General features: G+C 41.7%; 3 protein-coding genes across 4 annotated transcripts in view; 1 reads left to right on the forward strand and 2 right to left on the reverse strand.

Annotated features, from left to right (window-relative positions):
* The window catches only part of ACAT1 (acetyl-CoA acetyltransferase 1), a 976,528-nt gene that overhangs the window by 632,272 nt on the left and 327,356 nt on the right, over positions 1-16,900 (forward strand). The gene's annotated exons all lie outside the window — the stretch shown is intronic.
* CWF19L2 (CWF19 like cell cycle control factor 2) overlaps positions 1-16,900 on the reverse strand; it is an 808,601-nt gene that overhangs the window by 465,213 nt on the left and 326,488 nt on the right. The window lies entirely within an intron of this gene.
* The window catches only part of SLC35F2 (solute carrier family 35 member F2), a 65,974-nt gene that overhangs the window by 14,478 nt on the left and 34,596 nt on the right, over positions 1-16,900 (reverse strand). For both annotated transcript variants that reach the window (XM_050758708.1, XM_050758709.1), the window contains 2 exons: positions 6,847-7,022; positions 2,791-2,918 (listed from right to left, as the gene is read on the reverse strand). In XM_050758708.1, coding sequence (XP_050614665.1) covers positions 2,791-2,918; positions 6,847-7,022 — 304 coding nt within the window. The remainder of the gene's footprint in view (positions 1-2,790; positions 2,919-6,846; positions 7,023-16,900) is intronic.

Genomic DNA, 16,900 nt, shown 5'->3' on the forward strand with positions numbered 1-16,900 from the left:
ATTCCCTATCCTTGTGTCTTAAAATCAAACTTAAATTTGCTCTGTTTTTAACAATTTTTGTTGGGCAATGAGGGAGCTGCCTATGTCATGGTCAGAGCTCCAGAGACCTCAGGCCCCAGCCCCACACTGACCAGCTAGATGTGTGGTCCCCAGCCAGTCACTCTCCAAGCCAAAATATAAAATAAAAAGATCAGATGAAATGATCACATAGGTTCCCTCTGACTCTAACATTCCATGACTTCTCATCTGATATCTATCACCTTCAGACATGTGAACCTTCTTTTCAAAATGCATTCTTGGTGGCCGGGTGCGGTGGCTCATGCCTGTAATCCCAGCACTATGGGGGCCAAGGCAGGAGGATCACTTGAGGTCAGGAGTTTGAGACCAGCCTGGTCAACATGGCAAAACCTTATATCTACTCCAAATACAAAAAAAAATCAGCTGGGCGTGGTGGCGCATGCCTGTAATCCCAGCTACTCAGGAGGCCGAGGCTGCAGGGAACCAAGATTACCCCACTGCACTCCAGCAGGGCGACAGAATGAGACTCCATCTGGAAAAAAAAAAAAAGCCAGGTGTGGTGGCACATGCTTGTAATACCAGCTGCTCAGGAGGATAAGGCAGGAGAATCACTTGAACCTGGGAGGCAGAGGCTGCAGTGAGCCGAGATCATACCATTGTGCTCCAGCCTGGGTGACAGAGCAAGACTCCTCCTCAGAAAAAAAAAAAAAAAAAAGTATTCTTGGGGATGGATGTCTTTCAGTTCTAAGAGTATCAATTTAATTTTTAAAAATTATTGTCTAGTCACAGTAAGCAGGGTACTAAGACAGACCCTGCCACATGGTTAGTATAAAAATGAGTCAGACCATATTAGAGGTACGATAGAGTATAGAAGAGAAAATGAAAATTGAATTAGCCTTTGACAATGAGGGGAGCAGGCTTCAAAAAGGACTGCATTCTAGGAAGAACAGAGCAGCACAGGAGAGAAGGAGCAGGCCATGAGTAGGAAATGGGTTGATGTGGCAGTCAAGTGGGAAGGGACATGAGCAGAAACCTAGGCCACATCATGATCTTCACGTGAACTATGCCATGACTGTTGGTAATTACAGAACCTTCTAAGGAATCCTTAAAAAGAAGGTTCAAAGACCACCTAATCCAAATTTCCATCCTTTTGGACTACCCAGGCCAGAGATTTACTCAGGTGGAGAACAAGCTTGAATCAGTCCTGTGACAGCCGTCTCTGCTGCTGGAGAAAACATTACCTTGTTAGATGCCTTTTTTATAATATGTTCCTCACTAGGACTGTAAGTGCATGACTTTTGGCAACCAAATGCTTAGGTTTTTCTAAGGGGCTAGCGTGAAAGAAATTGTTTTCAATTTCTTTGAAATTGAAAGAAGGCACGAACTTCAGTCGCAAATATCCAACTGTAAGTGTTCTGTTTAACTGTGTTTAGGCTTTGCACCAATTCAAAACTTTTTATCATTATTAGAGATCAAAGTTCCTGGGAATTGTAATCAAGTAATTAAAATGTATATGAGATTACGAAAGTAGGTGTGACAAGAAAATGCCATTTCTGCATACTTATGTATACTTCATTAACCAATGCTAAAAGTACACTTACTCCTATTAGTGATACTAGGTAACTTCATTCTCATGCGTCATTCTCTAGGTAACTGCTGGGTTTAATTTTTGCGAAACTTTAGGTTCTTTGTGTGCCTCCTATGGTGTCTGTCTTAATTAATCATTTCCTATCAGCTTTTTAACCCATACTGGTCAAAGTCCAAGAGGTTTGCTGAGAACAATGCTTAGCAAAATGTTACAGAAAACAAAGTATTTAATATAAGGCACTCTGGCAATAACATTTAATGTAGGTTCACATTGGAAAAATATTGAGTTCTCAACAATCCTTATATTTTCTATGCGAAATAAGTCTAATCTCAATTTTTTCCAGTCCCTAAAATTTAGAGTCAAGTAAGAACATCTCTGTATTTTGTATAGTGAGAAAGGGATGTATCAAAAAGTTATAAACTTCAAATCCCACATCTGATACAAACTTTTTTTTATTATTTAAGAAAATGAAAAAAAAAAGTTATAAACTTATTAAACTGTGACATCTAAACCTGGCATTTGAGTCTATCTCACTTTCACCTCCATTTATAAAACATTTTGTAGTTAGTAATGGTGAGTTAATGTTATGACACATCCCATAGTTTGCTAACATTAAGACAACTGAAATCAGTTGTCTTCAACTTTACAAAGTCGAAAACCTCTGCAATGTAGGAATGAATATTTTTCTTTCAATGCAGCAAGAATAAACCTAACAAAGAAACAGAGATGGGAGTTTTAACTCTGGCTACCACCTCTCCCAAAAATGTCTAATGGGTTTCTTCCAATGGTTCCTTTGTCATGAATATCTACTATGCTTGCAAACCTCCAACTTTCCTATAGAACAAAGGTATATCTACTTTCATATGCCATGTTTCAGCAGCATATAACACAGAACACATGTCAACACCACAGCATCAACTGCAACTAAATATTTACGCTTACTGTGGTAGGAACTGCTCTGCCATAGCATTAGCAGTTTGGGGGCAGCTTAACTTGTATACATTTTCACTAATTCTAGGAACCATTACTCATTAGAGCATATGCTCTACTAGAAAACAGCACCCACTTGTGTTTAGGTTTTCTTCAACTGAACAGATTTTCAATAAAATTAGGTCAACACGTATGACTTCGTGTTCTCCTTTTGAAGCTATAAAATCCAAAGTGGTCAGAGGGCTCCCTCTTACCTGGACACTGGTTAGAGTTGTGTACTGGTAGGCTCTGACAATCATATAATTAGCTTCCACATCTGCTAGTCCCAGCAGGATGTACTTCCACCATTTTCTTTTCAAGATTACTAGAAGGTTATCACTGCCTGTTGAAAGAAATCTGGGTCAGTACATGTTATTTGCAAATGATACCATACATGTTGATTTGAAGATAAAAGAGTAGAAGCAAGAATTTCTTTTTCTTCTTCTTCTTCTTCTTTTTGAGATAGGGTCTCATTCTGTTGCCCAGGCTGGAGTGCAGTGGTGCAATCTCGGCTAACTGCAACCTCTGCCTCCTGGGTTCAAGCCAGCCTCCCACCTCAGCCTCCTGAGTAGCTGGGACCACAGGCGTACGCCACCATACCCAGCTAATTATTTTTGTATTTTTAGCAGAGATGGGGTCTCACCATGTTGCCCAGGCTGGTCTCGAACTCCTGAGCTCAAGCGATCTGCCTGCCTCAGCTTCCCAAAGTGCTGGGATTACAGGCGTGAGCTACCACGCCTGGCTATTGTATATTTCCAATGTGGCACCCTCCCAATGTTATGAAGGTTATGGTCTTCATAACCCAAACTCCTGCAACAGTTCACCAGAGTTAGATTTTTTTCTAGTATGAAACCCTAGTTAAAATGTCATCAGAGACCAAGTGTTCAATAAAAGCACCAGAATGAAAGTAAGAGAAAAGTGGTTAAATTCCCTTTCCTAGCTGGGCATGGTGGTGTGCACCTGTAACTCCAGCTACTCAGGAGGTTGAGGTAAGAGTGGAAGACAGCTGGAGCCCAAGAGTTCAAGACCAGCTGGGCTTACATAATGAGACTCCACCTCTTTAAGAAAAAAAACGGGGGGGAGGGCAGGGCGGGAGGAGAGCCTTAAGGAAAAGAGCTAATGCATGCTGGACTTGATGGGTTGATAGCTTCAGCAAACCACCATGGCACATGTTTCCCTATGTAACAAACCTGCACATTCTGCACATGTACCCCAGAACTTAAAAAAAAATAACTTTTTAAAAAATCCCTTTCCTATCATAACAGAAATAAAATTTCTGGATATGAGCTTGCATGTCGCCATTTCTGACAAGCCACGGACTATCCTAGGAAATGAAATGTTTTCCTAGAAATCAATTGGTTATTTAACTTCTATCCATGGGCTTCTTCAAAGAAAAGTCTGCATGTGATCATTCTTTTGGAAGAGATGTGCTTTCAAGTGAAAAATAAGTACATTATAAGTTTGAGAAAAGGCTTAGTGGCACACTGAAGAAACACATTTTATTCCCCCAAATTATATTTATTCAAATTAATTGGATTCACTACTTTGGAGAAGCTGGCATCACAGGAGATGCAGAGTTGGCACATATATGAGAAGGCTTTATGGCAAGATAACTCACAAAAGTAGTGAGAATCATAACCAAATAATTATCAGTAAAATCCAATTAGCAGGAACATCTTGAAAACACAGAATTAGGCCGGGTGCGGTGGCTCACACTTGTAATCCCAGCACTTTGGGAGGCCGAGGTGGGCAGATCACCTGAGGTCAGAAGTTCGAGACCAGCCTGGGCAACATGGAGAAACCCTGTCTCTATTAAAAATAAAAAAATTAGCCGGACATGGTGGCAGGTGCCTGTAATTCCAGCTACTAGGGAGGCTGAGGCAAGAGAATCACTTGAATCTGGGAGGCAGAGGTTGCACTGAGCTGAGATCGTGCCATTGAGCCAAGATTGTGCCATTGCATTCCAGCCTGGGCAACAAGAGCAAAACTCCGTCTCAGAAGAAAAAAAAAAAACACAACAACACAAAATTAGTCTTCCTAGCATCAAATGGCATAGGAAGTACCTAACAACCACCCCTTAGGAGACTAACTGCACTGATATATTTGGGAGTCTCACCGAATTCCTGAAGGCCAATGCTTCCACAAAGAGCAAAGTATAGGGTTATTAACCATGTATAGTTCCACTCCCAGCTCTTTTTTTTTTTTTTTTCCTTTGGAGACAGGTCTTGGTCTGTCATTTGGGCTTGACTGCAGTGGTGCCATCTTGGCTCCCTGTAACCTCAGCCTCCTGGGATCAAGCCATCCTCCACCTCAGCCTCCCAAGTAGCTGGGACTACAGGGACATGCCATCATACCCAGCTAATTTTTATATTTTTTGTAGAGAAGGAGTTTCATCATGTTGCCCAGGCTGGTCTTGAACTCCGGGCCTCAGGCGATCCTCCCACCTCCAACTGCCTAAGTGCTGGGGTTACAGGTATGAGCCATCACACCCAGCCCTAAATTTCAATAAAAACCTTTAGATAGCTGGTGCATGAGATGAAATAAATTACTGTAATTTCCTAAGTGTGCACAGTGCTATCCTTCTTCACTGGATTCACTAACCTTTGTGAGGCTTTTTCTTCTGCTGTGTCGGCCACACGACTCAAAAGCAAGTAGTAAATTGAGAATCAGACCTTCAAACCCCTTTACAACGAAGGGTTAAACTAAAGTTTTAAAAAATAATGAAGCTGGACAGGCATCTGTAATCCCTACATTTTGGAAGGCCGTGGCAGACAGACCATGTAAGGTCAGGAGTTCGAGACCAATCTGGCCAACATCTCCACTAAAAATACAAAAATTAGCCAGGTGTAGTGGCACATGCCCGTAATCCCAACTACTAGGGAGGGTGAGGCAGGAGAATCGCTTGAACCTAGGAGGCAGAGGTTGCAGTGAGCCAAGATCACACCACTGCACTGTACTCCAACCTGGGTGACAGGGCAACACTGAAGCTGTAGCTACCAGGAGTCTGTAGGGAGGGAAGGAGGAATGAATAGGTGGAGCAGAGGGATTTTTAGGGCAGTGGAGCTGTTCTGTTTGATACTGTAATGGTAAATGTATGCCATTATACATTTGTCAAAACCTATAGAATGCACAATACCAAGAGTGACCCCTAAGGTAAATTACTGATTTTGGTTAATAATAATGTATCTGGCTGGGCCCAGTGGCTCACGCCTGTAATCTCAGCACTTTGGGAAGCCGAGGTGGGAGGCCTGCTTGAGCTCAGGAATTCAAGACCAGCCTATGCAACATGGTGAAACTCTGTCTCTACAAAAAATACAAAAATTAGCTGGGCACAGTGGCTCACACCTATAATCCCAGCACTCTGGGAGGCCAAGGCAGGTGAATCACTTGAGGTCAGGAGCACGGTGAGACCCCGTCTCTGCTAAAAATACAAAAATTAGCCGGGCGTGGTGGTGTGCACCTGTAGTCCCAGCTACACAGGAGGCTGAGGCACAAGAATCACTTGAGCCCAGGAGGTGGAGGTTGCAGTGAGCCAAGATTATGCCACTGCAAAAAAAAAAAAAAAAAAAAAACCCAGAGACCTGATCTACACAATCAACTAATGTTCCATTTACCATCTTTATTTACTTGTAAGTAAATATTTTGGAGAGTAAGGTTCTTGACTTTAAGTGTTTTTAATATCATCTTAATATTTTAAAATATTTTTTAAATTGGTGGGGGGACCTAACTTGTAATGACATTTATACTTTTTAGGTCGGGTCCAATGGCTCACGCCTGAAATCCTAGCACTTTGGGAGGCTGAGGTGGGCAGATCACTTGAGCCCAGGAGTTAAGAGACTAGCCAGGGCAACATGGCAAAAACCCTTCTCTACAAAAAAAAAAAAAAAAAAAAAAAAATTAGCCAGGCATGGTGGCACATGCCTGTAGTCCCATCTTACTAGGGAGGCTGAGGTGAGTGGATCACTTGAGCCTGGGAGGTCAGGGCTACATACAGTGAGCCAAGATTGCATCTCTGAATTCCGGCCTGGGTGACAGAGTGAGACCCTGGCTCAAAAACAAACAACAACAACAACAACAAAAAAAAAAACCACTTTTTTTGGACAACTTCTCTGTTACAAACAGTATGGTGCTACTTACTTTAATCAACAATTTCATAGAATTATGCATAAGTCTCTAGTTACTACTTTCACAGAATTCAGAGGTGTCATACTTTTCTAGTAATTTTTATGAAGATAATTTTGTTGAAAAGGTAATTGCCACATTTGACATACCTGATCGAAATGCCAGCATCACTGTATAAATTAGGAACAGCAAGCAATAATTGATAAAGCTCTGAAGCATGGGGGTGTTCACTTTGTATCTTTCTGCCAAATACTGGCTGGTGATGGCTGTCCCACATATACACAAGGACAACATCTGACCCAGAGCAATTGTTTTCAAAATATTCCTGGAAAATAAGGGAAGAAATCAGAAGAGCTTGCAAATAAGTTATACCTTACACACACACACACACACACACACACACACACACACAGCTAAACACAAAGGGAAATGCTAATTATTCACACACACACACACACACACACACACACACAGCTAAACACAAAGGGAAATGCTAATTATTCCAGGTGGTTCTTCATTTCATTTTATGAAATAACTATTTAAATGTTAGTTATTGAAGGACTACATTTTTATTCTCTTTTATCTTTCTGATCCCCTCCATTCCCACAAAGGCATATTCCCCTATTTCACTGAACATCCATTTAGAGATCATTTTGATTACTTGACTATAACATACTTTGTAAAGCACGTGTGTGTGTGTGTGTGTGTGTGTCTTTTTTTTTTTTTTTTTTTTGAGACAGGGTCTTGTTCTATTGCTCAGCAGTGCAGTGGTGCAATCGCAGCTCACTGCAGCCTTGACCTCCCAGACTCAAGCAATCCTCCCACTTCAGCCTCCCAAATAACTAGGACTATGGGCACATGCCACCATGCCCAGCTAATTTTTTTTTTTTTTTTTTTTTTTTTTTTTTTTTTGGTAAAGATGGGGTTTCACTACGTTGCTCAGGTTGGTCTCAAACTCCTAGGCTCAAGGGATCCTCCCACCTCAGCCTCCCAAAGTGCTAGGATTTCAAGTGTGAGCCACTGTGACTGGCCCTTACCCTGCATTTCTAACATGGAAACTAATTGAAGAAGCAAGTTGACTGAGACAGAAGAGTCTACAATAATACCTATTTTCTGGATCAGATAATTGGATAGATAGCAATATGGTTAACCAAGACCCTAAAGGCAGAAGGAAAAGGCATATTTAGAAAGGATAATAACTCCATTTTGGACATGCTGGATTTTGTTTAATTATGAGATAGCCAAGAAGAAATGTCCAGTAGGCAGCTTGGAGCTGGAAGAAAGGATTGGATTGGAGAAATAAACTTGAGAATCATGAGCATAAAGGTGGTAGCTGAATGCGGGACATAATGAGATCACCAAGGCATATAACTAAAAATTGGGAAGAAAAGAGCAAAAAAGACATACCGTGGGAAACAGCAATATTTAAAGGGCTAGAGAGGCTGGATGCGGTGGCTTATGCCTGTAATCCCAGTACTTTGGGAGGCCAAGGCAGGCAGATCACTTGAGGTCAGGAGTTTGAGGCCAGCCTGGCCAACATGGTGAAACCCCATCTCTAGTAAAAATACAAACATTAGCAGGGTGTGGTGGCGGGCGCCTGTAATCCCAGCTACTCAGGAGGCTGAGGCATGAGAATCGCTTGAACCCAGGAGGCAGAGGTTGCAGTGAGCTGAGACTGCACCACTGCACTCCAGCCTGGGTGACAGAATGAGAGGAAGAAAGGAAGGACGGAAGGACGGAAGGAAGGAAGGGAGGGAGGGAGGAAGACTCATTAGAGATGGAGATAAAGGGGCATGGCCAGAGAGGTTAAGGGGAGAACTAGGAAGGAAGAAACAATCTGGAGGCCTAGAGAAGATGGTGTTTCAAAAAGGAAACTTTTTCTAAGTATTCTTCCTGTCCTACTGTCATTCTACCCAAATCCAGTCTCCACGCTGCAGCAGGAGTGATGTTCTGAGTGTTAATATTATGAGATTATTTCTCATGTCTAAAGCCTAAAATAAAATAAAAATAAAAATAAAACCTTTCACTGGCTGGTTCCTTCTGGCCTTAGGTGAAAGCCACACTTTAAAATGGCCCTACAGGCAACCCACCATCTGACTCTCCAGCCTCACCTTGAACCACTCTCTCACAGCATGTTTCATTTTTAATTTTTAGTAATTCTTCTATCTAACAAATAACAAAGTATGTATAATGTATAATCAACATGTATCCATGTATCTATCACCTCAAAAAATAAACAATTTGCTGGGCGCGGTGGCTCATGCCTGTAATCCCAGCAACTTTGGGAGGCTGAGAGAGGAGGATCACGAAGTCAGGAGTTCGAGGCCAGCCTAACCAACATGGTGAAACCCCATCTCTACTAAAAATAGAAAATTAGTTGAGCGTGGTGGCATGCGCCTGTAGTCCCAGCTACTCAGGAGGCTGAGGCAGGAGAATCGCTTGAACTTGGGAGGCAGAGGTTGCAGTGAGCCGAGATCACGCCACTGCACTCCAGCCTGGGCGACAGAGCAAGACTCCGTCTCAAAAAAAAAAAAAAAAAAGAAAAGAAAAAGAAAGAAACAATTGTCACCTGGGCACAGTGGCTAATGCCTGTAATCCTAGCACTTTGGGAGGCCGAGGTGGGTGAATTACTTGAGCCCAGGAATTCGAGACCAGCCTGGGCAACATGCCGAAACCCCATCTCTACTAAAAACACAAAAATTAGCCAGGCATGGTAGTGCACGCCTGTAATCTCAGCTAGTAGGGAGGCTGAGGCACAAGAATAGCTTGAACCTGAGACGTGGAGGTTAGAGTGAGCTGAGATCACACCACTACAAAAAAGAAAAAAAGAAAAGAAAGAAACATTTGGCAACATCAAGGTATCCCACGTGTGTTCTCTCTAATCTCTTAGGCCTCCTGAGGTAACTAATTAGAACTTAGTATTTATTATTTTCATGCCTTTCTACATATTTTAATATTTATGTAAGTATCCCTAAGCAACAAATAGCATTGTTTCAAAATTTTAAATAGACAGCATCATACTGTATATACTTCTGCAATTGTGGTTTTGATCAACAGGGTTTGAGAGAGCCATCTATATGGATACATGAGTTCTTGTTCTTTCTTTTCAGTACTGTATAGTACTCTACCACATGACTACATCATGCTTTATTAATCCATTCCATCGTTGATGAATATTTTGGTTATATTCCTTTTTCTTTTTGTTTTCATATGTCTTTTGATGTAATTTTCTAAGAGTTTTTTCTAGTTTTTAGCCAGGTGGTACAAATGGGTTACAGATGGTGAGGCGTGGTGGCTCACACCTGTACTCCCAGCACTTTGGGAAGACCAGGAAGGAGGACTGCTTGAGCTCAAGAGTTCAAAACTGGGCAACATAGTGAGACCCTATCTCTATTTAAAAAAAAAAAAAAAAAATAGGAGGATTTCTTGAGTCCAGAAGTTCAAAAGAGCCTGGGCAACAAAGTGAGACCCTGTCTCTATTTTAAAAAAAAAAAAAAAATGGATTATAGATACGCTAAGATTTAATCTCCTCAGTACTCAGGATAGCCTGATGGGAGCCATCTAAGGCATCTGGAGAGATTCCAGCCAGTTGCATTCTGCTGGGAGCAGGAAACTCAGAGTGTCCTACAAATATAATGACTTTCTATTTCTACAATAAAGTTTAAAGGAATCATTTGCTCTGGATATATCCAAGAACAGAATTGGACGAGATGGTGTTTGTTCTTAGGGCACAAGCATCTTCAGTTTTGTTTTCCTAGATTGCTCTCCAAAGGGTTATATTACTTCATGTAGCTGAGTCTGGTACTCTCAAAAGGAAGGAATCTCCACTCCCTAAGGGGAAGGTGATGATGTCAAGAACTGGCCAAATCCAAGGACATTGTTTTAGGTTACTGGAGGACATTTACACCAAGATGAGCCAAAAGTTAAGGATTTGCTCCCCTACAAGTAGCATTCTTTCTAGGCACGCTCTACCCAGCACCGGCTGATGAGCTAAACCAGATCCAGGAATTGCTATCTCCTTCTCTTGTGCACACTTCCTCTTGAAGGAGGCATGGTTTGCATTGATTCAGGTCCTAGGCTGCCCTATCCTAGACAAAGGAAATTCACTGCTTAGTCCAGTATAGTGCACCAGGAGTCTCCGGGAATGTGGGACCAAAGCCAAAGGATGAAAAAGTTCGTTTATTTTGTGTCATTATTCCCAGCCATATGCCTCTCTCAGGAACCATGTGGGGAGAGGTACCCGGCTGAGGAAATGATTCCAATTTTCCTATATTTCATTGTTCAATAAGTACCTATCACAGTTCACAATCTCAATAACATGATCCTGACAACAGCCCTGAGAAAAGTCCTATTGCACTCATGCTACAGATGGAGAAGATGAGACTCAGAGCAGGTCCAGAATTCACCCATCGTCATACTGTCTGTAAAAGGCAGAAGAATCAGTGCTCCTAACTATTAAAAGATCAGATCACAGGGTTCAAATTTTCTTAAAGGTGGCTCACATCTGTAATCCCAGCACTTTGGGAGGCTGTGCGGGTGGATTACCCGAGGTCAGGAGTTTGAGATCAGCTTGGTCAACATGGCAAAACTCCGTCTCTACTAAAAATACAAAATTTAGCTGGGCATGGTGGTGTGCACCTGTAATCCCAGCTTCTTGGGAGGCTGAGGGAGGAGGATCACTTGAACCTGAGAGGCAGGCTGCAGTGAGCCGAGATCGTACCACTGCACTCCAGCCTGGGCGACAGAGTGAGAGTTTGCAAAAAAAAAAAATAAATAAAAAAAAAAGGATGGGAGAGAGAGAAAAGGGAGGGAGGGAGAGAGGGAGGAAAGGAGGGCGGAAGGAAGGGAGGGAGGAAGGAAGGGAGGGAGGGAAGGAGGGTGGGAGGAAGGAAGGGAGGAAGGAAGGAAGAAAGGGAGGGAGGGAGGCAGGAAGGAAGGGAGGAAGGACTCTAAGGAAACTTCCTCTCTTCCCTGGAAGGAAGTCTCAGAATTGCAGAACCTTAGCACTAACCCACTTTAATCAAGGAGACTGCCGCCCAGAAAAGAGTAGTGTTTTGTCTAAGATCACACGGGAGCAGAGCTAATGCCCAAATTTCCTGGCCATTAAACATCTGCTGTCCCTGCTACAGCACACAGTCTTGGGATAACAGGTGGGTCATCCCTCACAGTTGGTATCTTCCGACGTTCTATATCTCTTTCTCCTTCCTCTCTTTCCGCTCATCCCTCTCTTCCCCTCCGTTCTCTCTCCATTATGATTTTATAACAGAGTTTATATTAGAAAACCCCTTCAGGCTGGGCACGGTGGCTCACGCCCGTAATCCCAGCACTTTGGGAGGCTGAGGCGGGCGGATCACTTGAGGTCAGGAGTTCAAGACCAATCTGGCCAACATAGTGAAACCTCGTCTCTACTAAAAATACAAAAATTAGCTGGGCGTGGTGGCGGGCACCTGTAATCCCAGCTACTCAGGAGGCTGAGACAGGAGAATCTCTTGAACCTGGAAGGCAGAGGTTGCAGTGAGCAGAGATGGCGCTACCGCGCTCCAGCCTGGGCAACAGAGCAAGATTCTGTCTCAAAGCAAGACAAAACACCCTTCTTCAAAGCATCCCTGTACCTCGCCTTGCTGTCAAGAAAGAGGGAGGCTGGCCTCATCTCTCTCCTCCCAGTAGTCACACTGCTTCCCTGTACATCATGGGGGAGTTGGACGTCCAAAGTACCAGGCACAGACACTCTAACCAAGTGGCTGATAACCTAATCAAATTGAGAACATTTTTCACATCTCATAATGGACTTGAAAGCAATTATAAATCTGAAATAAGTGAGAATAAAAAGTGTGGAAGCATTAAGCCCTCTTCACAAATTGACAGAATTCCTACAGTAAGCTCATATCTGCATTCTAAAATAGCACAATTAAGCAAGCTGTCCTCTAACTACTATAAACTGTAACCATCTTCTAAAAAAAGGAGAGTCACAAATTGAGTATGGAGATTTAAAGTTACAGGAATGCACTTCTCTTGGCTCCAAATCATAATGACCTCATCTATAAGAGTAAGAGAGCAAGAGAGAGAGAAAAGCTGGGGGGGAGGGGGGAGGAACTTGAACAAAGGAAGAAAGAAGACAAAAACACTCAGACTTACAGACACTGAAGGCCTCAAAACAATTTTTGTTACTTACAGCTCCACATTCACGTTTGTATAAAATTTGTACAAGGTCCTGGTTCACGTGAATTCTGAACAGAGGAACTCTCTATACCATAACAAAACCTGTTCCTGTCTAAGCGAAGTTGCCAGAAGAAACATGCATCCGACCTTCGGATATATCCTGTCCCGGTTTTTCTAACGGAACCTCCACTAAACTGAACTTCAATGGCAGGATATGATCCAATTCCAAGACAAATTTCCCCAAGGCAGCTTCACACCGGGGGAGCCAGCCTTCCAGAATACACAGCAAACAAGAGTTATGGATCACTGAGGGCAGGAGTGGACAAACAGGTAGAAGATGGGCTGAGTAAGGTCACTTCCAACCACATTATTGTTAGAATCTATTTTATAACTTTAAGAATTTAAGGAATGAGGCCAGGCACAGTGGCTCATGCCTGTAATCCCAGCACTTTGGGAGGCCAAGACGGGTGGATTACTTGAGTCAGGAGTTCGAGACCAGCCTGGCCAACATGGTGAAACCTTGTATTTTTTGTAAAAATACAAAAAAATTAACCAGGTATGGTGGCGCGTGCCTGTAATTCCAGCTACTTGGGAGGCTGAGGCAGGAGAATCACTTGAACCCAGGAGGCAGAGATTGCAGATCACACCACTGCACTCCAGCCTGGGCGACAAAGCAAGACTCCATCTCAAAAAAAAAAAAAATTCAAGGAATGAAAGAAGAAAAGATCATGAGGCACTTTATTTCCCTCCTTCTTTCTTCGAGGAAACCTAAAATCTATATTGTAACCTCCCTTCCATTCCAAAATACATACTCATGTACCTGATTTCATGTCTTCAGTCAGTAAGCTCCTCAGCCATATATTCACCAGAGTTCAATGGTTGTTAATATGTGCCAAGCACAAGGAATTTAGAATTAAGACTCATCTATTTTCTAGTCCCAGACCCTCTTGCTTCTCCCCAGAACAGATCAGGGAGCTCCACTTTGTGCCTCTACAAAATACCACACCGCTTATGACTGTTCTTTCCCCAAAACTCTAAGCTCCAGGAGGAAAGGGACATTATATTCTCCATGATTAACAGTGCCTGGCACATAGGGTATGTGCTATTGTTGAACAACCTCAGGAGTTTTCTGTGAGGAGTCAGACAGACCTCACAACACAAAACCACAATAAAATGAGAAAGGGTTAAAATAAGAGTTGTGCATGCAGCCAAGGAGAAGCAAAGCTCAAGACGTCCTGGGAAAGGTTCACAGAGGAGTCAAAACAATCACATACCCGAAAGATATTTCAGGAAGATTGAGGAATGGAGGAAAGGCCATAATACGAGTGTGTGCCTAATTTAAAATACGAGTGTGTGCCTAATTTAAACACTAGTTTTACATTATATATACACATGAGACACAGTGATAGGGTGCATTCATATACACACATATATAATATATATGAGAGACACAGTGCTGGGATGCATTCATATACACATATATATAATATATATATGAGACAGTAATGGGATGCATTCATATACACATATATAATACACATATGAGACAGTGATGGGATGCATTCATATATATATATAATATATATGAGAGTGATGGGATGCATTCATATACACATATATATAATATATATATGAGACACAGTGATGGGATGCATTCATATACACAGATATATAACATATATGAGAGACACAGTGATGGGATGCATTTATATACACATATATAATATATATATGAGACACAGTGATGGAATGCATTCATATACACATATATATAATATATATATGAGACACAGTGATGGGATGCATTCATATACACATATATATAACATATATGAGACCGTGATGGCATGCATTCATATACACATATATATAATATATATATGAGACACAGTGATGGAATGCATTCATATACACACATATATAATATATATGAGAGACACAGTGATGGGATGCATTCATATACACATACATAATATATATGAGACACAGTGATGGGATGCATTCATATACACACATATATAATATATATATGAGAGACCTAGTGATGGGATGCATTCATATACACACATATGTAATATATATATGAGACACAGTGATGGCATGCATTCATATACACATATATATAATATATATATGAGACACAGTAATGGGATGCACTCATATACACACATATATAATATATATGAGACACAGTGATGGGATGCATTCATATACACCTATAATACATATATGAGACACAGTGATGGGATGCATTCATATACACACATATATATATGAGACATAGTGATGGGATGCATTCATATACACATATACATAAGACACAGTGATGGGATGCATTCATATACACATATATAATATATATGAGACACAGTGATGGGATGCATTCATATACACACATATATAATATGTATATGAGACACAGTGATGGGATGCATTCATATACACATATATATAACATATATATGAGACAGTAATGAGATGCACTCATATACACACATATATAATATATATATGAGACACAGTGATGGAATGCATTCATTTCTTCAGCTCTTCTTTATTTACTCTTTCAAATTAGATAGGCAGTCCTCTACTGATTATATATTTAAAAATACTGGGCTTTAAAAATAACACTGACACCAAGACCCCAGCCCAAACCAATTGGATCAGATTCTCAGGGGGTAGATTCCAAATATCAGCCTATTTTAAGTCTCCTAGATGAGTCTAAGACACAATCAGGATGGCAAATCACTAAATTATTCTTTCCTTTTTATTTGAAGAAAAAAGAGTTCCAAATGATGGATAAGATGCATTATTTGAATGCAAATTATGCATTCCCTTCACTTTATGTCTCAATAAATCTGTGCTGCTAGGTTGCATGTTGTCAGCTAAAGGCAGGATTTCATACTAGTGCTAAGACTCCTATGGAACACAGTTACTTGGGGGAGATTTTTAAATCCATTACATCTGCCACCTGTAAATACCTGGTAAAGAATAACGACTTCCAGTACATCTATAAAAATCCTATTAGGAACCCAAAAAGAAATATTCATTTAGACCAAGTTCTCGCACTCTGCACATAAGCTACCCAGTTTCTATTTCTAAAGCATTTTAAATTATATTAGAAGCATGTTTAGAAATAAATTATAGTTTTTGGCCAGGCACTGTGACTCACATCTATAATTCCAGCACTTTGGGAAGCAGAAGTGGGCAGATCACTTGAGGCCAGGAGTTTGAGACCAGCCTGGTCAACATGGCAAAATCCCATCTCTACTAAGTAAAGTACAAAAATTAGCAAGGTGTGGTGGCATGCGCCTATAGTCCCAGCTACTCAGGAGGCTGAGGCATGAGAATCACTGGAACCCAGGAGGTGGAGTACGCAGTGAGCCAAGATCACGCCCCTTCATTCTAGCCTGGTCGACACAACAAGAAAAGGAAGGAAGGAAGGAAGGAAGGAAGGAAGGAAGGAAGGGAGGAAGGGAGGAAGGGAGGAAGGGAGGAAGGGAGGAAGGGAGGAAGGGAGGAAGGGAGGAAGGGAGGAAGGGAGGAAGGGAGGAAGGGAGGAAGGGAGGAAGGGAGGAAGGGAGGAAGGGAGGAAGGGAGGGAGGGAGGGAGGGAGGAAGGGAGGGAGGGAGGGAGGGAAAGAGAGAGAGAAAGAAAGAAGAGAGAGAGAAAGAAAAAAAGAAGAAAGAAAGAAAAAGAAAGAAAGGAAGGAAGGAAGGAAGGAAAAAGAAAGAAAGAAAAGAAAAGAGAAAAGAAAGGAGGGAGGGAGGGAGGGAGGGACGGAGGGAAGGAAGGAAGGAAGGAAGGAAGGAAGGAAGGAAGGAAGGAAGGAAGGAAGGAAGGAAGGAAGGAAAGAATTATAAGTAGCTTTTCTTTACACAGTAAGTAGCAGCCAAGATGAACTGTTTTCTTTCCATCTCCACATTCCTATGATTCAAAAGTTTAGCCATTAATGTATCATCAAATTCTAGTAAGCATACGTAGCTTGCAATTTTGAAGAACCCACATTCTGTTAAAGTCATATTCAAAACTCAAAGTAGCTTA

This window comes from Macaca thibetana, chromosome 14, assembly GCF_024542745.1.
Source record: "Macaca thibetana thibetana isolate TM-01 chromosome 14, ASM2454274v1, whole genome shotgun sequence".
Lineage (NCBI taxonomy): Eukaryota > Metazoa > Chordata > Mammalia > Primates > Cercopithecidae > Macaca > Macaca thibetana.